Source organism: Perna viridis, chromosome 5 (assembly GCF_037379345.1).
Source record: "Perna viridis isolate PV_CMFRI_1.1 ecotype Kerala chromosome 5, ASM3737934v1, whole genome shotgun sequence".
In the NCBI taxonomy this organism is placed as follows: Eukaryota; Metazoa; Mollusca; class Bivalvia; order Mytilida; family Mytilidae; genus Perna; species Perna viridis.
Window position 1 is genome coordinate 28,022,393 of NC_142449.1, and position 21,380 is coordinate 28,043,772.

The window sequence follows — 21,380 nt, forward strand, 5'->3', positions numbered from 1 at the left end:
TTGTAAGAATCATGCAAAATCTGAAAAATGCGAGATACCCCAAAAAAGGCTACATATTTTTATTTTTGTAATTAAATTATTTTATGGGTCTATACTATGAAATGTGTAATTATTCATTCAAATCTGCCTGCTCGTAGGAGATAATCCACATTGAAAATCCAGTAGATTCTATTGTATTTCAGTGTCTATTCTTTGTAATCAGTTTCTGAATTTTAAAAATGAAAAAAATAATTGTGTCATGAGCCATAGGTCAATGAATTAAGTTACTCGATAGTTACTGCGGTTCTTATGATTATTTATACGACGTGCTCCCAGTTCACATTGTACTCATGAGTTGGAAATCAATATTATATATTTAATAATATTTCATATCAGGATTTTCATTTTTTGTTATGTAATTGTATTATATTCTGGTGTCTACATTGTTAATTAGACTCGCTGTCTTTTCTGTTCTCTGAAGTGAAGTGTTGACCATGTAAAATTGAAATAAAAGTTAAACAGCTACACGTTAGTTTTAAAATGTATTGAACTGCCCCCACCCCCCTATGATTTGTGGTATTATAACATTGACGAATTTTGATTAGTTTGCCTTGGTGTCAATTTTGTTTATAATAGGGAAAAGTGCCATAGGTTACAGTAGCGCAATTTTATTTTACCAAAGATTGTCATCATTTTAATACAGAGTGGTATCTGATGTGTTTTGGCTTGAGATTAATCCTCAAGTTAAGCTGCCATAGCCGGTATGTTTGAAGTGTTTTAATTGGTACAGCAATGGAACAGGGAATTAATTAAAAATAGGTTCATATGTATTCAGTAGGAAGTGCATTAACAGTTATTCATGGTTGATAAATTGCCAGAGTTATCTCGCTTTAATCATCGAAACAAACTTGTCTATCTTGTCGCTTCAGATGTACATGCAAATAAAACTATGTTTGGTTTTGCAATTAACCTGGAATATTAATGACTGGTATATAACATTTAAAAAATAAGTCATTTAACAGAAAACACATTGCCACAGTTAATCTCGCTATTATCTATTAAACTGTGGAGCGCTTTAATATGAATATAATTCGGCAACCAATTATGTAGGTTATAAATTCCAAAAATCATCTTTTTCATCAACCTAAATGTGATTTCAAAAATTCATTCAACAATAATTAAAACTTCATGAACAATTTTAGATCGATATCTATATATTTTTTTTAACTTGAAAGTGCAAAAACCGAATGACAAACAAAATTGGTAAAGTAGTCTGCAAATTATTCTGAATTAGACACAGCTGTATTCGTAGGATTTTTGGTATGCATGAGTCACCTCCTGTCTGATTTTTTTAAAGACTGATACTCAAACAGGCTTCAGCCTTCTATGTGGTATTCTTGTATGTACTATGATGAAAACATTGGACAACTTTTTTTCGATGTTGTACTTTATCATTTTTAAAACTGTGGCTCTAAATACTGTATTGATGAAAATATTCAACTTTCGACATATTGCCTTTTCAATGTCATAAAAAAAGAATGAAAAACGATTTTAATATTATCTTTTTTATCTACAAAACTATAAAAAAAAACAAAAACAAAAAAACAAAACAAAAAACAATCTGATGAAGATTTGAAGTAATGATTTTTTTTATTACTTCCGAACTATTTTTCTTTTCTCATATAATGATATATATGTCCTGGGTAGCAACAATTTTACAAGGAGCAATAAAATATAATATTTTATTCTCCTTTATATTCACATAAATATCTGGTGTTTTTTCTTTCGGGTTTATTCGAAGACGTCAATGACCATATGAGACAGTCTAAACAAGAACGATATTGTTTTGATGCCCACGTCTTGCGTCTAAGTCTATTTTACTTCCTGGATACGCTGGGCCACTAAGGGAAGACTTGATATCCAAAATAACATCATTTTGTCATGTTCATTTAACAATTAATAGAACGTCACTAGAAATTTTGGATCTTCGTTTAAATAATTTACTTAAGAGCCCTTTGGGTCCTTTTGATCTCCTCCCCTCCGATGAAGTCTTGATGATTTCTGATGATTCGGGGTTAAGTTGTGTCTTTATTTGTTTAAGCACTCCAACAAGTAACTCGTCAATCTGGAGGTTAAATGCTACTGATGTTTCAATATATTTACAGTCGAATTGTTTGGCAAGATCTTTAGCTTCTGAAATCATAACAATGAAAACGATATTGAAGAATCCTTAAAAATTATGTTCAATGGGTTTGTTTGTTTTAATTTACATCCGTTATAAGGCTGCTACCCAACAAGAGAAGTTTTTTTTAATTACTCCAAAGATGGCTCATAGTTTTCCCAAAATAACATTTAAAATCCCAATATAAAGGATTAACTATAAAAATATTTAAATATGGTTCCTCGCTTCATTTAGATATGTTTGATAATTTGCTTTTAGCGAAATTAAGATAATAAAAGGTTACAGCAAGGAAGAAATGGAAAAACTGTATTTAGCAAGCTCACCTTCAGATGTTATTTGTCTTTTGCGTACTAAGTCGACTTTATTGGCAACCAGGACTATTGCTCTGTCAGAAAACATTTCATTTCTCAACACCATCAAATATTTCTTAGCCACATCAAAAGACGACCTTTCATGGACGGAGAAAACCATAATATAGGCATCTACAGAAAGTCTCTCAATCTCAAACTGAAATTTAAAAAAAAAATCATTTTAATTGATTGGGCAAATTATATTTGTTCATATTTGATCAAGTTGTTTGTCAGTTTGAACATTTTCAAAAACAAATGTATGTTTATTTATAAAATTGTTAAAGTTTTGTTTAAAATCATTTTATGTACACATTTATAGATAAAACGGTGTGAAAAGCCAAAAACTCGCTTACATTACATAAAAAAAAGAAACCATTTCTTTGTTGAATAAATGATTATTTCATTTAACTAAACTATGAAACTATGACAAAATGCAGGACAAAACTTTGAGCCTGTGCCGAATAATTACATTTGTATCGTATAACAAGGTTTATAAACTTCATTCCTATGCGAAATGTGTTTTTTTTTTCATGTTGAATGTTTTAAATGTCTTAATTTGTGCTTTACGTAAAGTAGTTGGCATATTTCGTCCTTGATGAAACTTTTATTTCTATGACAGTTAAAATAAAATAGAAATAATCAAAGAACCAAAACAAAACAAAAAAAAAAAAAAGAAAAAAAAAAAAAGAAAGAAAGAAAATAAATAAAGATAAGGTCATGGTAATTGTTGGTTCATTTGCTAATACTTCGTTACTAAGAGAGTTGATATTTAGTTACTATTTTAATTTCCATTGTGACTCATCGTGAATTAATCATCATGTCATAACAATTATCGTTTTACACGCCCAATGCTTAATTTATGTTTGTGTGTGTAATGAGCAATATCGATTAATTAGTGCTTTTGTTTTATCGGACAGTATCGTCAATGCAATCATACAAATGTACGTCAGCATTTTCCCCGTTTTACCTCAAAATTCCTTTACCTTTCATTTTTTGTTTATGTTTTGGGAAGATTGGCCGTGACTTTACAAACCGACAAATATCTGTTGTCTAAAAACTGACGGACTTTGGAAAAGTAAATGAATTTGATTTATAAAACTATATGTATTCATTCTAAGAAACATTCTGAACTCATCTAAATATTTTTAAATGGTGTGATTGCACTTAATACTTACATCATGTTTGGAAAAATCAACAAATTCTAAAGTAGATTCTTCGCCATCGACAACCACTGATAATGTCTGTTCATCCAGATCATCTGTAAAAGTTAAATAGACAATGTAATGACGATCATCTTTCAAGTATTTGAGATGAATATTTAAACTTATTGCCAGCAGACATAAGAAATTTTAAACATAGACACATGGTTTGACTTCATTATAAATAGTGTCTTGAAAAATGAAAATTGATGGTAAAAAATAATTATCAAACCCGCAATAACATGGTCTCATAAGTACAACAAAACAAAATATAGACCTAACGAAACCTTAATTATAAATTATAACACGCGTCCATGTCTGTAATTCGATATATCAAATGCTTACCAGAATCTGAATCAAATAACAGCAAATCAGATTTCATAAATTGATTTGCCAAAGCCGTTTTTCCAACTGCATCGGCTCCCATAATGCAAATCCGATAGTACCCGGATGAAGATGTGGATGAACAGCCACTACAAATGGCACTATCTTCTGATACCTCACTAGAATGTCGTTTGCGGAAAATGTCTCTCTGTGATATTGCTGAATGTATACTTGCCGTACTAAGTCTTCGTTCGTCTTCAATGTCATTTTTTATTCCCTTTGATGTCATTTTGAAAGACCTCACTCTCTTGATTTTTTGTCTTTTTTCTTCCAACCGTTCACCTCTGGGTCCATGAACAGCAATTTCTGTGGAAAGCGGAAGGCTGTTCCGGCGCCTGGTGTCTTCTTGAATTTCTGTCACGCGCATAAGTCGTCTGCTTCTATATTTGACTGATGAAGTCCGTGAATTCGGTTCTGATTGAACCTTAAATTCGTCTTCGATACATAATTCACTGTATTGCTCAATCATCTTAGTACGTTAGTATTCTGTACAATTTACTTCCGTAAAACAGATTAAAGATCCGAAATAGCTTCTGAGATTCAAAACTCTTCTAACAGTTATCTAGATGTGGCTCTTTCATGCTCTGACGTCTTCCCGTTCTTAGATCCTTTATATACTGCATAAGTTGCACTCAGGAAAACAACAGTGAATCATTTCAATTGTCTTAGATGTGACCTTTGACGTCACAGGTTAATAACGTTGCATCAACGCCAATTAGTAGACATAACGCATTGCCAAGGATTAGTACAATTGCAATGATATCTTAAGTATAAACTTATGAAATTAAATGCAACTTAGCAGGTAGTTAAATGTTTTATCCTATTAGTTTGACATTTGTAATAATTATATCTATAACTTTCAATTCTGCAAATGTTATTGAATGTGGGTTTACTTCGAAATGTACTACAAATAAGGGTCATTCTAAATAAACATAATATGCCACAGAATTATAGCACTTATTTAAGCGTATATCATGCGGGTTATGCATCCGCATGTCATTCTAAAAATTCTTTGCGAATGACAGGCAATATTAATTTTAATCCAGGAGCTACTGGCAAATCATCACTCACTGTTTCAACTTTTATTCTTATTTTCAATAAATTTGCTACATTACAATGTAAAAACACACGATGATCACTTGTCTTAGATCCAGACGTTGTGAAAACTGATGGGGGGGGGGGCACTAACTGGCCTAATTGGGTTGGGTGGTGCTCTTCAGTGAGTTTTCATATTATATATTAAATCAACCTAACTTTTCAAAGTAAAGGAGCCAGATTACCGCCCCATCTCCCCGTCAGATCTGCCTTTGATTAACTACATTTTAAAATTGGATAATGTGTACATGTACAAACAACGTTTACCGGGATCTGAGTTGTATTGAAAAAAAAATAAAAGCGTAAAAATATAGAGTTTTTTGGTGAAAATGACGGGAAAAAATTAAAGATCAACGAGTGAATACATTCTTAAATCCAAAAAGACAGTAAATGGCGAATTCTACAATTTGTCACTTAGGTATGATTCTTCATATTTTTTTTCGGTGGGGGGGTGGGGGGGGGGTGGAGAATATTTAAGATGGTGAGTTTAACCCTAATTATAAATCATTTGGAAAAAAAATTATATTATGGGGATGAAAATTTTGTTAAGCTTGCTTTAAAAATAGGGATATGGTGTATATTGTTATTAATGAAAGGTTTGTGGAGAACAGGGTTATCTGTATGGTGTATAGTAAACAAATTAGTCCGTATGTTATGTCCTGTACTTAAAGTTTCCTCATTAATTGCGAAATCGTAGAGGTAAAAAAAAACAATATTAAATTCATAAATTATTACGTGCATACATCATTGTGATTTTTTAAGACACTTGCAAGTTTTTATAATAAAACCATCGTAATGATGTCTGAATTTCAAGAATAAGAATAATAATTGGTAACACTTGGACTTAAGGTCAAAAGTTAGATCCATTTAATGGACAAAAATGATTCTAAAATGCTGTTTAGTGTATGGCCACCGATAGCAAAATGTAAATAACCGCATTTTAGTGCAATATTTGCCATTAAAACTGGGATCAAGCTTCTTGACAATAACAGGGAGAAGTGACTTCTCTTTCAGAGGGGCACCAGGGAGAAGTGGGAAGGCGTCATGGAGAAGTGTAGAAGGGTCATGGAAAAGTGTAGAGAAGTGCATGACGCGTACCCACATGATTCACCTCTGTTATTTTATCAATTATATGTGATGTATGATGCTATATACATGTATAGAAGCACCCCTTTTGATGTCTATTTCCTTTTATTGAGGTAAATGATACTTTCATTCAAGCTTCAGGTGTAAGTGAATACATGTTTTAGAAAAAGTCAAGTCATCCAGCATCCCGATTGAATGATGGATTGTAATATACATACATTTTTATATATACATGAGATTGAGTGACTATAATTCTGCCCATATATATTGATGGATCTAACTCATGACCTCAAGTCCCTGTTATTGGCAGTAACGAACACTGACCATCGGAAAAAAGCAATGTTAAAACGTATTTCAAACAAATGTCATATTCATTTGTATGACGTTTTCGTCGTTATTCGTCAATCAGAATGTTGATTTAGTCGTCATGAATGCATAGGAACATCCGCTTTGACTGCACTTGTCTTATAATAAGGTCAAGGCAACTAATCATTTTCGTGCATATTACATGTACCTGTAAACAAGCTTGTCGGGAAAGTTGAGTAATTTATTTGTTTGTCTGGCTGTTATATAATAAGATTGAGTGACGGACATTGTAAACATAATCACAACAACAACTTACTGTCCATTTGCCTTCGTACCAATGTCTGTATGATAAAATTGGAAATACTTGATGATCTCTGTAAATATATGATCGTTTGCACGATCAAAGTTTTCCGTTTTTAACTTGGTCAACATTTTTAATTCTTTTAACAAGTTTTACTGATATTAATCATGTGGACCACCCATCCCTATAGTCAAACAAAAGCAAAGGCAAAAGCAAAAATAAAAAAAAACAAAAAACAAAAAAACAAACTAAAAAAAAAAAATACAGTAATAATAATAAAACCAAAACGTTGTATTTTTTCAGTATTGTCTCCTACTCTTTTTGCCGTTGTATAAACGAATATTAAAAGTTATGTGAGGTTATTGTATATAGAATATACAATGTAACGAAAATGGGTATGGTTAGTATGACAAAGAGACAACAACCCCACCGGGATGAAAAATGTCAGCTCAAGGCCACCAAAGGACAGGAAACCCTCACATCCCAGGGCAGGTATGCATGTTTGTTTGTTTGTTTGTTTGTTTTGGGTTTAACGTCCGAGCAGCAATATTTCAGCTATATTCAGACAATGAACATGAAATGGATGATAAAATGAACATAAAATGAAAAAAAAGGATGGGTCACAAGGATAATAGGGTCGACAAATTTTGATTACCACTGGAAAAAGGGGGGATGGGTAAGGTCGGGCAATTTAGCCTCCTGTGGCGGAGCGCAAAGGTTCCTACTCCTGTCGAATACCACAGCAGGGTTCTTTAACGTGCGAGGAACGTGGCATCTTTCCCAACACGGTGCACCACTATGGTTTGCGGTCAGGTTTTCCGTATTACAGCCTGACAACCCCAGCATGTAACACGCCAGGGGTACCCCATTCCACCACCTGGGGCACACATCCCAGTTGCTCTGTGGGCAGAGCGCCTAGCCCCCAGCTAGGTTTCTGAGCACTATTTAGTCGCCTTATACGACAAGCTTAGCGCTGCTGCAGGCCTATTCTTTTAACACCCGGACCTGCACGGGGCAGGTATGCATGTCGGTAACATGTTTTCATAATTGTGTTACGTGTATACAGGAATATAGGAAATATAAGTGCTAATAAAAGTAGTCCAGTGGAGATATTAAACTTAAAATTTCTTTATGTTCTACTACAGAAAAAGTACGGGAATATTTCCGGCCAGAACTTTTACACAACAACCAGTCAAAAAATAAAGTGCAAATGAAAGTTGCCCACCGGAGATATAAACACCTAGATTATGGTTATGTTCTACTACAGAAAAAGTGCAGGAAAACTTCCCGCCAGAATTTCTACACTATAACCAGTCAAAAAACATTTCATGATGAGTAGCAGATTCAAGGGCATGAGTTGTTTTTAGGACCTAACATATGTATTTATACATTTTCATTGATTATCTGACTCAGAAGATATGATGAATCACCACCTGCCTGGTGTTTAGGTGGAACAATACTTAAATTGTTAATATAATTACCTGCTTTCAGAGTGCTCATTTTTCAATGCATATGCATATACATGTAAATTGTACAGTGAAAAACTCTAAATTACATAAACATTGGAAGACAGTTAGTTACCCCAAAACTTTACAGTAAGTTAAAGCAAGTGCTACATGTAGTTTTAAAGGTTTGTTATATGGATGGCAGTGATATTTTTGTATGTTCCAACACGTAATGAATTTCAATGATTCACATGGAAAATGCATCAGCTAATTTCACTGTGACTCGGACTTTCTCCTGCCAAAACCGTCACAACAAATATCAATCCGCCATTCACAAAGTTTAAAATTTATTTTTTATGTTGAACGAGTAATCAAGAGAACCAATATTCTAGCTGAAATCAAAAGAATGTAATCCAGGGACCAAGACCAGACACACAAAACAAAGAACATAAGCGTAGGGTAGGGTAAGCATTCTCTGCTTTTCTAGAAACACCCGCCGAATCGCTCATATAATATTAAGTCCATAGTACACGAAATAGGAAAGGGAAACTATGACACTTTGAACAAATCAGTTTTCATGTGCAAATGAATACACCGTAACGATCTACAAGTTCATGATGACGACCCTTAAACTTCTGTACTGATGACTTGAATCTTGTAGCAAAGCCTAATTGTAAGAAGTCCAGCGCAAAACAAACAGTCTGCATGGTTACGACAAGCTCTGGCATAACGTATACGTATGAGTTGTGATATGAAAATCAAATAACAATTAATGGTGAAGAAAATCTACATAATTAATAGAATAATTATGAATAATAATGATGAAGTAGTCAGATTTCTCAATGAACTGATAATTCTACTATAACCGGTATGTCAAGACCTGAATGTGAACGGTCAAGCGGTACATTTATTGCTGTTATTCAGGTCGTCGTACATGTAGACAATCATACGATCGGGTACATGCACCAACGTTTAAGTCAATGTTTGATAAATTACATTCAATACTCGGTGTAACTTGGTACAAAATACAATGACTTCTAAGTGTATATTACATGATCAGTTGCCAATGAGAAATTATTTGCACTAGTAATGACAGTTGACGACTTCAGTTGGTGCAGAATTTCGCTATCTTGATAATAAATGTAGAACCGCATTATATCATCATCAAAATAGAACTATATCAACGGGAGAAGGATTAACTTTGGTTAGTTTTTATCTCTTCTGATATTAATATACACTTCATAACGGCGGTTCGTGTCTGAAAAACAAAGTGCAAACACCGTATTATTGGAACAAGGTTTACAATTATGGAAGTACTATTGTAATCAAAATGCCAGATGCTTTAAATTAACCTTTATATCTTCGGCATGATATGTACTTGCTCCTGAGAGGATTTTAGAATTTTTGCAATTTCTTTGCAGTAAATGCACTATAAAATCTCCATCAAGACCGATCGTCGGTCAGCTTTTCTATATAAAAAGTTTGAACTACATGTAATTCCAATTCTATGCCTGACGCTAGAAATAACAGTTTGGATTGGACGGATTAAAGAAATCTATTAAGGAAAGGAAAAAAAACGGTTAATATATATTATAAAACTTACTAATTTCATAGAAAAAATTAACACATTTTCTTGTATTTCATTTAATCTGATGATGATTGTAAAGAATAGAGACCGGTAGGGACCTACTGCAGAATGGTTGTAGGAGTGTCCACTCAGTTAATATTTTCCCCCATTTTTTTCCAAAACTAGAAGCCTTGTTTGTCATAGGAGCCCCGGCGTCATTTGGTAGTTGTGATTTTTTTTAGTAAATCAAATGTGTCTGTAAGACACTAATGATGCCCACGCTAGATTTGCCAAAGAACATGTTTATTTTTGTATGAAGACATAGTTTGCAGATTCAGAAAGGCTATGTACTGTTGGTTGATGCAGTAAATATTTGGAATGTTAGGCTAAGCACTGCAAAAATACTTGCGATGAGAAAAAGAGGACTGATGGACACATGAAAATGTTAATACATGTACACCCATACCTAATCCCTGACTTCGTTGCTAGGGTTATATTTCTGAGAAAAATTACAACTATCACCCAGTTCCCTCATAATCCACAAAAAATCAAGATCTTATGACCTTGCACGCCATTATTATGTGTAGAGACATCCTGCAAAAAATATTTTAGATGTAGTTAAAAAATTACAGGAGGAGATAGACGGACTAGCCATATAATCCTATTTATGATGAAAATGACTAAGTTTACAAGTAACTATCAACAATTTGCATGAAAATCAAAATCCGTTGACCCTGTACACCTGAATTATATGTAGAAATATCCTGTAAAATATTTAAGATGCAGTCCAAAAACTATACGAGGAGATAGCCGGACAAGCCATGATCCATATATTTCTGAGTAAATGGCCAAGTGTAACTGTCACAAATTTCTGTAATATTTCACAAAAATCAAAATCCTTTGGCCCTGCACACCTTCATCATGTGTAGAAATATCCTGTAAAATATTTTAGATGTATTTCAAAACTGTACGATAAGATAGCCGGACAAGCCATGATCATGTGTAATCCGGACGGACGGACGAACGAACGGACAGGTGTAAATTAATATGCCCATCGACTGTTTGTCGCGGGGCATAAAAAAGATAAATGTTTTGTGTATGATTAGTAGCAATAAAAGTTTGGATTGCATAAATTTTCACAATAATTTACCATATGGGAACTCGATTAATGAAAGAATTTCACATATTTGCTTCCACTTTTTTGTCGTGTTTACAAAGAATGGAGACCGGTAAAGGCCAACAGCAGAATGATTGTAGGAGCGTTCTTTTTGTAGATATTTTTTTGCGCATGTAATAATTTTTCCACAGTGGCCAGGGTTTTGACCACGTCAAAGTACTTTAACCCCGTCGTATTTGTTTTGTCTTAAGTCATGAATTTCGGTTTCTGTATGTCTTGTATCATTTTCACGATTAGTTTATTTTTATTTCACTCGGGTATATAGGGGCAACTTTTTAGCTGTATCTGTGCCCTGTGGTATGAGCGTTTTTCCGTCGTTCATTGAAAATCAATGGGTGTCTTCTGTCCGGTGGGTTTGTTGTATGTTTGACATATATTTACAATACCCATTCTCGTTTTATATATATAAAAAAACTCAATTGGATGTCTTCAAACTTCGTTAAAATTCCTTTGGTCATATTGCATCTTGTCGCCTCATGGTGGAAATCTGTGTGTATTTTGTGAAGGTGCGTGGGAGTTTACGAGCTTGCTCATTTTATTTCTTTCATTGAGTAAAGCCCTGTTATTTTTAATCTTAACTTTATATTACAACAGAACAAAATACTAAACTATTGTTAAAGGTGCAAAAAAGTAAAAAATTTGTAGGTGCTTAACAATTGTATTCTATGTTTTTTCTGATGAATTTCTCACTATATATTCCCTTTGTTTCAACCTACATGTCTCCCCTTTTCACATATTATTTTTTTTTGTATTCTACTTGCATAAATATATGTAAAACAAACGTATTAGAGCAATGCCATGCTGATTCAAAGCGCTAAAATTTGTTATATGATAGGAGACGAATTAACATAAGCATAGGCTTGTTCCTGGATCCTTATGATGTATTACTGTTGAACTAATTACAGAGGACGAAGACTCCAGTCCTAATAACGTTATTTAATACGAAATTCATATCGTGGAAGCACCAAGAGCCTAATTTCAATCTGACAGGAAGTCACGTCTTTCGGAGCTTCTCATACAAAGTTCGGTATTTTCGTATCTTCTTCACTACATGGTCTTCAATAAATATTCAAATTCTGATTATCACTTGTACTGGAGCTAAATATGAACTGTAGTAGACCTCTCTGTACGGGGTGATGGTGTATATGACTTGTACTGAGGCTTTATAATGAACTGCAGTAGACCTCCCTGTAGGGGGTGATGTGACAAATGACTTGTACTGAGGCTGTACAGTGAACCATAAAAGACCTTTCTGTAGGGAGTGATGTGATATATGACATGTACTGAGGCTGTATAATGAACTGTAACAGACTTTCCTGTAGGGGGTAATGTTATAAATGACTTCAGATGGTCCGAAGTACGAACACTAATATTACCAGTCACTATTTAGCGACAGGAAGCGTCAAGAAGAAGATTTTTAAATAGATCTATATATTAAAATTCGTCCTCTTACAGGTTACACCTGCCTCATATTAATTGATGTAATTATTTGAAATAAAAAAATGTTTAAATTAATGACCTCGAATGCACAAAGCGGAAGAATATATTCCGAATTTTTCCAATCCGATTCTAAAATTATAGTTATACTGGTAGAAATTTAACCATTATTATTTTTCTTAGCTCATCACTTTGCGCGGAATTTTTTTGGTAAAGTCATTTTCTTTAATTATAATGATAATGAACTATTTTTTTAGCCTAAACCTGGTGGATGGAACCACTTTGGAACGCGTACATGCATTACTTCAACTCCGGCAAATTTTCAAAAATAAATTCTCCAGTAATAATTATAATTGGTTAGTATATTCGAAATGGCCGAGTAGTTCCGATTGTACATCGACATTTTCAAGAGCTACTCTGGTTGAAAAGATAGTAGCAAAACACTGCATTTAATGTCGAACCTTGAACTGTTCGTCTGACAAAGTAACTGCTTTGTCTGCTCCCAATTATGAAAACTCAGCCAGGGGCGTAGCTAGGCCTGTTTTATTTGTACGCAAAATTACGGCGAGGGGTCTTGGGGGGATTGGTCGCTCAAGGCCCCCAGTGAGTCATTGCATGAAACCTTTATTTCATCTTTAAAATGTGTGTTTTTATTTTTGTTACTTTTTCCGGAAGTACGCAACTGCGTATTTGCGTATAGGCAGCTACGCCCCTGTCAGCAATAGAGGTAAATGACTTAAGTCTACCTTAATTAAAATGGAAGTTGTCTGTTTCGCTCGCGCTTAAGGCTATTGACTGCTTCGTATTACATTTAAAATATGTAACCATGCTTTTTTTCACACATGACATAGTGATTTTACATGGAAACATTGAAAGACAAGAATACATGTACTACAGCAACAATCTAGATTTACATGGATTATCTCTCTTTGATAAGCCAATAAAAAATCAGTATAACAATTAAGTTGGTACTGGTCAGCATAATTTTCTTGGATAAATTCTCATACTTGCAACATCGTTGCCCGAGAGGCCCTCTTTCGTTTGTCCTTCCGTTCGCATGTAAATTACTTCTTCCAATTTGAAGGATTATTTTCATACACTGCAGTAAGGGTGGTTTATTTCTGATGTTGGAAAAAAAACTTTCACGTGATTTTGTGCAGCTATTTATTTTAGTTATGCAGTAACAAATGCAAATGAAGTATTGCGAATGACTGAAAAAAAAATAATAATAAAAAATAACCAATTATTCTTAGGCATAGAAGAAACTTACATAGTTTATCAATTTACACATTGGACATCAGTAAAGTCATTACATATTTCAAGTGAGTTCGGTATGTAAGGCTTTCCATGTGGTCCGTTTGTGTCGTAGTCATCAATGTGAGGTAACTTTTCCAATTCTTTTCGATGATTGACCAAATGATAACACCAGCACTCTTCAACAACGGCATTGGAGTTCACAATGTGAATTCTTTGTCTATCTAGGATAAATGGTCGTCTTTCGAGTTGGTCAAGTCTTCCAAGCATTAGATCGTCAACTTCGTAAATCTCTCCAACTACATTCTACAATTACATGTATTTGCAATACAAATCTAAAATATTACTCACTTAACTATGTCATAAAATCCAAAATAGTGGCAACGTTGCAGTGCAAACTGACCCTTAGCGACCAAACAGACAACACCGTTTGAAAAATCTCTTTATCATGTCATTTACACGAAACTGGGAAGGAATTGTTAAGGCCCAAAAACCAGATGTGTAAAAAATAGTTTGAAAACAAATGAAGAGGAATAAAAGCAAACAACAAGGAAAACGTATTGTATGAATTAAGTTCTTTAAAATTGTTTCTAAATATTGTTGAAAAACGAAACAGTGTTTGTTCTTCTTTTTGTTGTAATTCTTATGTAGTTTTATTTGTTCATTTTCATAAAGTAGTTGGTGATAACTACGTATAAGATGCAGACATGATATTCAGCACAAAAAGCATATCCTACGGTACCATGCAGTTCCTTCATCATTAGTAAAACCTGAAACTCGACGGACGAACGGACAGGCCTTCAGGCAGAAATATTACGTGTACTAAGTAAATTTGCTGAGGGACCAAAATTTGACTTTTTGGCATCAAAGTAAGCCTTTTGTTATAGGTACATGCAATAAAAGCCATTCCACTGGTCCGTTTCAAAATATTAACGTATTTTGCCGTTACCTGGTGTGGGAACATAAATTATAGTGTGTTCTTTCTTAGGTTTTCGTTGTTTTGCTATGTCAGTCAGCTGCACGTGACCGTGTTTGTCAAGGGTTAGTAAACCAATCGCAATACGCAAAGTAAAAGTGATCCAGTAAAGCTTGGATGGTTAATGAATAATTTATTTAAAGTTTTTGTACGCAGATTCACATCTTTGACCGACAATGTTTGATAATATATTCAAATAATACAAAAAAAAAGAAAAAAGAATTAAATACCATTTAATTGAATTTAGGGGTGATCACTGTTAATCGCACATGGTTTATCGGTGCCCATGTAATATGATACATAATTTATGCAAACAACTCATTCCAATATGACCTGTTACAAGTTAAAAAAAGTGATGAACACGTAACCAATATTTCCTTCTACTCAAAAGCTGCGTTTATTCAAAAATGTGAACAAAATAGTCCTTACAAAATCGAAATAAATCATGTTAACTCCAATTTATCATTGTTCTACCACGTGTTGGCCATTTATGTCATTATTTAACCCAATTATTAAAATAATGCGACATAAATGGCCAACCCGTTGTAAAGCAATGATAAAATGGAGTTTTCGTGATTTGTTTCTTAATTGATCTTTATTGCAGTTTCTTAGCTTTTGGCCGTAAAATGGAAGAAATACGTAATTACAGACGCCATCTGGTGAAGATCAGGGATTACTTCCACTCGTGTGAACAATTCTTCGAAATTTCACTCGGTTGCCTGCGCTACACCTGTCAAAATACGAAATTCCTCACCATCGTGGAAGAAATCCCAAATCTCCAGATCTTCAATAGATTATTATGTAAAAACCTCCTATTTCGCCATTATCGTACAATACACCTTTCTCGATATAAATAACATCATCAGCTAATCTTTTCGTCACTTATGAACATTTTCCTTCTCCTGATAGAGGCAATAGCAATGGCTTACCCGCTTCCAACCTATCGGGACTTTCCTTTTAAACCTACACATAAGAATATCGCTTGTTCTTTTCGGCAATAACATACCTGAATCTTGAATCTCATGGTAATGATTTTAAAAACTATTCATCTTTCCGTTTTTACCTTACCTTTCTGTTTCCTTGCACAGCGCAGAATTGATTAAAACGACTCACCCTTACCGCTCTTTTCCTCCAAAAATTCCCGGTTCGGACAACTACAAGTACCCATTTTTCCGTGGTAAACTTACTCAATCTAGACTTATTTTTCAGCCACTAACATACCTTCCCCTTTCCAGTTACAGGTAACATGAAAGGAATGTTACACCTGCTTGCAATTACAACAGGGAAGCTCTCCCGCGTTACTCCTCTACCAATCAACACCGCTTTGCCGTTGGCCGTATCCTGCATTAAGTAATGATTGGGTTGGCCATGTTTTAGAGTGCCAAACACAAACACTTTGTGGGTCATTTCAACGTGTATAAAGGTGTTCATTTATCTGAACAGTTACCTTGATGTATTATAGTGATGACAAACTTTTATCTCGATATTTACACTATTAACACTCTTTCTATTAATTCACACGAAGATTTCACATTCACTAAAACTTTGAATGCTTACTAGTTCTATATGATCTATAAGACTTTGAACTTTAGTTTTAATTGGCTTTTAAAGTGAAAGTGGACAGGACATAGTACGGTCACACATAATGTTTAAATGTGACTGATTGATTTCTTGATTACAGTTTTACGTTCTATTCCATATATAATATGTATTTCAGGACGAGTTAGTTTAATCAATCGAAAAAGCTGTGTTTTATACCGGCGCGACAGGTTGGGCTAGATAGCTCACAAAAGTATCATCTCGAAAACAGGCTTGTAATGTCACTTTGTCTCATTGTTCTGACACCGAACCAAGCGACGGAATACCAATCTTTAAATAACAAAGTTGTTGGTTTAGGAATTAAAGATCTTATACAAGTATCATTAAAATACAGAAAAAATTCCAATTCCAAAATTGATTATAATGTAAACGCGTGTAAGTACACTCTGCGTGGTCTAAAATGACTCTGAATAACAGATAATAAAATATTAAGTGTTCGCAGTGCCGGAAAAGTACAATTCCGTGAAATCGATTCAAGGATTTGTTACAAGTTTTGAAAAATTAATGAACCCTTTTAGCCTGTCATTTCTAGTTTCAATGCAAAAGGCGTAAAAAAATCTTAGAATATACTTCCAGTTTAAAGTCAGACATCAAGGTCACAAGTAGAAATTGAAAAAAAAAAAAAAAAAATGGAAAATTTGGAGATATTTCAAAATACTTGAAAATGGATAGAGGAATATAATAAACGGGAAACCTGAAGGAAAAACTAGTAAAAATAGTATCCGCTGCACCCTCAATTTATCTCAACAAACCAAGATATTTGTTGGCACATGTATCCAATGTACTTACACTCAAAACGGTAAATGGGGTTCTTAAACGACATCTTTGTTAATCTTAACAAATAAATTAAGACCTCTGAGAATTGGTTGTAGCACACAATGGTGTTGAATAAACTAATAAATCACAAATTGATTGCAATATCTACTAAAATGAATTTTAGAGGTATGTCTTTAACAGAGTTATCTATGTATTGAATTTGTACATGTAGCTGTCATTGTCGTGGTTTCAGTGAAATGTCACGATCAAAACACTCATAATCTCTATTGTTAGTTATTTGTCCTTACAATGAATAAGCAGTGTCAAATTAGTATCTTTTTAAACTCACTTCCTAGATTTTAATGAAATTGGATTAAAAAGTACGTCTCTATATGAAAAATTGTAACAACTATTTTGATTGGTTGATTGCTTGAAGTTTTATTCCGTAACATACCCGCTTTTGTGTGTATTTCTGGACAAGCTACGTTAGTTTGATCAATCGAATAAACTTTGATTTATACTGGTCCGACATCCAACAAACAGACATGCTTTGTTGAGAAACAGAGACTACCCACTTTCAGTCGTAAATATAACACGTTTTGATGATCAGATACGAGTATCAAAATTAAATACTTGTGTTGGTCAAAATTAGTTATAAAGCAAAGACAAACTCTTGTCAATTGTGGTCCAACATGACCGTTGTTGTGTATTTTCGAATAACTGATAATGATAGTTTTAATAAATATTAGTTAGAAAATATTCCATGACATGGATTCTTGGAAGTTCTAAGAAAAAAAAAATAATAAACCCCCTTGTACTCTGGCATTTCCCTGCCACAAACCATGAGTTTTAAATGGTGACATTAGCATCTATACCCCCAGTTAAAGAGTAACTTCGAGGTTTATCAGGTCCACACGTAGAGATTGTAAATAAGAAAAAATGCAAAGGTACAGGGACATTAGGTCATGAATATGGTCCTAAATTATTAACTGTGTTGTAATAATAGAACATTTGCTCGAGACATTTAAGGCATGACATATTCTGTCTATGAAGAAAAAATCTCAATCACGTGGTGCACGCTAAATAACATATATAGCAGGTTATTTTCAAGTGTGCACCACGTGATTGAGGTTATTCAAAATAGACCAAAATGTATAACAGTCATTCGCTATAATTTAATTTAAGTGTCTAAATTCAAAGAGTAAATCATTTGAAAAAATGATGACGTCACATTAATTACAATATTTGTTCTATGAGATGATGGACGATTTTTTTTATCCAATAAGTAACCGTGTTACTTCTGAAATTAAAATATAGTAGAATATTAAAGTACCAATCTTTATAAAATTCAGACAGTGGCCCATATTTGAGATGATTCGTTGTGTAGAAAAACCCATCGATCAAACGGTGCTTTTTAAGTCTTCATACATGTATACTACATTTTCGGGAAAAGATAGTCATTTCAATATTCAGATCTATATTTTTTTAAAATTCATATTTTTATCTACCAACATATACAACCAAATCATACCAAATCAAGACCGATAACTCTTTCAAAGTACCGATTTCATACACGATCTATATATTTTTGTTTTATCTCAAAAGTGCAACAATGAAATGACAATGATTGTTTATGAGTTGTGTAAGCGTTTCTTGTAGTTAAATGTAAAGCGAAAGTAACACTCATTAAAAAGACAAATATTTTTCAAGAAAAATGGATGTGATGAATTGTCAAAGAGACAACAATCTCACAAGGATGAAAAAAATCTGCTTTGTCAACCATGGGTCTGATTAAAATCAGTTGAAAAAAAGTCTGAGTCCCTTGTTAAAGCACAAATAAATAAAGAACTGATTATACGTTACACAAAGAAAGAACTACCAGTAGTTAATTGACGCCAGCTCCAAACCTGTTTAAATCTACAAATTAACTTTAAATGTTATGTTATCATCAATTCCAATTCCTCCCATGCGGGGTTCAGAACCACAGTACATATAAAGAGGACTCAACCCTTGTCATGCCGAAAACTCCTTTCAAATATAATGTGTTAGATTTTATGTGAAGACTCTATGAGGGAATCAATGTAAATACCAACTAATGTTGTCTTTAACGGTTTGATAACAATATCATAATTATAGACCTAACGAATTAACCTTTTCAACAATCTGATTAAAATCAGCTGTTAGGATATGCTACACTGTCTTACGCTTAGGGAGCGTAAGGCAGTGTAGGGTATCCTAACAGCTGATCTTAATCAGATTGCCTTTTCAAAGATATAGTCAACTTATTGGGTGATTATTGAGCTTTCCGTGCTCTGAAAAGAATATAAACAAATAAAATAGGGTTTGAGATACCTGCACCAATTATTCGCTAACATGTGCATCTGCATTTTAAAATGTGTTCTTTGTATCGGTTCAAATAATTGTCAATTTTTAGGAGCTTGTGATATCAGGAACCTTGTTGTAGTAAATTCTCGATAGTATAAGGAATTCTTTCGTTAAAACCAGAAACATTGTTACAAATATGAGTAAAACGAACCAATTGTGATATGTAAACATCTTATGGTCGCCATTTTAAATGGACAGAAGGAAGTCCGCAATAAGTAGTGTATATTTGGTCCCCATGGGAATTCCAATTCCGTAAGGGAATGTTGACTTACAGGAGTTCTAGGACAATAAGCATATGAAAAGAAGTCCAATTAACGTTGTTTTTATGTTTTTCGTTTCTGAAAATATCAAAGGGCCATCAGACAAGATATGCGATTTTTTTGTTTTATGAGATTATCTGGAAGTGTTGTATATAGGGTAGAACAATCTAAACATTTTCGAAAGATCCCACACAGACATGTAATTTGACACACAATTCAATTCTTACACTCCGAAAATAGTTATTTCCACTATTTTCATTAGCTTTGTCACAGAAATTCATAATTAGATTATTATGGTAAGTAACATAGAAAGTCTGATTGTAAAATTAAACCTATCAATGGTTTCGTAAATCACAAGGATGCTGAACTTCCCAACCATAGAACATAGCTGTGGCATTACAAAGGACTAATTCCCAAATGTTACTTCGATGAACTGTTTCACGTGTTAGAAATTATAAGTATGGAAAATATAATTAGAACGAGGACCCGGTTGTCCATTATCCAGGCCATGACTGGATACTCAAAAAGCACCATAAAAACAAGTACTATCTTTAAAAATATAGCTGACACGGTAAAATGTTGTTCTTTTTACTTATAATTTTCTACTTTCATTCAGGAAATAACGCATGGCACGCAATTTCGATACAGTCTATTCGAAAGCCACTTAGTTATCAGTAATTGGCCAATCGGGAAACAAAATTGCGATCAGGTGACTTGCGTTCCCGCGGAAGAGCGTCTTTAAGGTCAAAGGGTAAAAGCGAAAATATACCGACTAAATCGGAAAAATGTGCAACAAATTTATAAAAAAAAAAAGGATTATGGACCAAGTGCACCAGTACGGTAGCCGTTATCATACGTTTTCGTAGATATGACTTAAACCAATCTATTTTTCATTCAAAACAAATTCTACTGAACAATTGGCCAATGACATTTATTGAATTGCAATACATATACAAAAAAAAAAACCAAATAAAACAAAACAAAACAAAACAAAAAAAAAAAAAAAAAAAAAAAAAAAACGTCAACGAAACCAGAAAAAAAAAAACAAAAAAAAAAACAAAAAACAATTAAAAAACAAACAAACAAAAAAACATAAACAAAAATAAAGCTGACACTCGCATCCCGAAGTTTTTATTTTTGAGAAATGTTTAAAAATATAAAAAAATATAATAGTTGTCAGTTTTAGCAAATAAATTGATTGTAAAAGTATTTTGACGTAATATGCGCATTATCTGAAAACTAAAAGAAAACGTCTAAAAACTTAAATTACCATTCACTGAATATAATTCAGACCAAAATAGAAATAAAAAAAATAAAAAAAATTGTCCATTAAGGAAAATGGAATTATGAAAATATAAATAGCCCAACCGATGTATCATTTTGCTTTGAAATCTAAGGCAAATAGTGCTATTTATAGGTAATAACGTACGATTTACTGACTTTATCATAGCTATTCATTTCAAAGTAAATGTCTGTTTTGCTTACATTACTGAATATATCAATATATATTCTTTTGATACTAATATAAGGAGAAATATCATATACGGAAGCATAAAGTTTATAAGCCGCTTGTTTATTGACGTACATACTTACGTATGGTTACAAATGTAATTGTACTTCATTATAAATTGAAATTAATTTT

The 21,380-nt window shown here is 33.3% G+C and overlaps 2 protein-coding genes across 2 annotated transcripts; both read right to left on the reverse strand.

The window, feature by feature from the left end:
- Positions 1–1,528: 1,528 nt before the first annotated feature.
- On the reverse strand, positions 1,529–4,680 carry LOC148616938 (GTP-binding protein Rit2-like). Its single transcript, XM_088584119.1, has 4 exons — positions 4,056–4,680; positions 3,687–3,769; positions 2,485–2,668; positions 1,529–2,172 (listed from the first exon to the last, which is right to left on the reverse strand). Exons 1-4 carry the CDS (start codon positions 4,561–4,563, stop codon positions 1,925–1,927), a joined length of 1,023 nt encoding a protein of 340 aa, XP_088440245.1. The 5' UTR covers positions 4,564–4,680; the 3' UTR covers positions 1,529–1,924.
- An 8,984-nt stretch (positions 4,681–13,664) lies between these two features.
- Positions 13,665–16,183, reverse strand: LOC148616939 (gamma-glutamylaminecyclotransferase-like). Its single transcript, XM_088581617.1, has 2 exons — positions 15,960–16,183; positions 13,665–14,068 (listed from the first exon to the last, which is right to left on the reverse strand). Exons 1-2 carry the CDS (start codon positions 16,167–16,169, stop codon positions 13,787–13,789), a joined length of 492 nt encoding a protein of 163 aa, XP_088437743.1. The 5' UTR covers positions 16,170–16,183; the 3' UTR covers positions 13,665–13,786.
- Between the last annotated feature and the right edge of the window lie 5,197 nt (positions 16,184–21,380).

Bases quoted from the DNA above. Each gene is read 5' to 3' on its own strand.
- LOC148616938 (XM_088584119.1), bottom strand. From the start codon at position 4,563: ATGATTGAGCAATACAGTGAATTATGTATCGAAGACGAATTTAAGGTT. The intron at 3,770-4,055 runs GTAAGCATTTGA...TAACTTTTACAG, and splicing joins GTTATTTGATTCAGATTCTG to ATGATCTGGATGAACAGACA. The intron at 2,173-2,484 runs GTGAGCTTGCTA...TTATGATTTCAG, and splicing joins AAGACAAATAACATCTGAAG to AAGCTAAAGATCTTGCCAAA.
- LOC148616939 (XM_088581617.1), bottom strand. From the start codon at position 16,169: ATGAACACCTTTATACACGTTGAAATGACCCACAAAGTGTTTGTGTTT. The intron at 14,069-15,959 runs GTATGTTAGTGG...ATGTAATTGTAG, and splicing joins CTGTAACTGGAAAGGGGAAG to AATGTAGTTGGAGAGATTTA.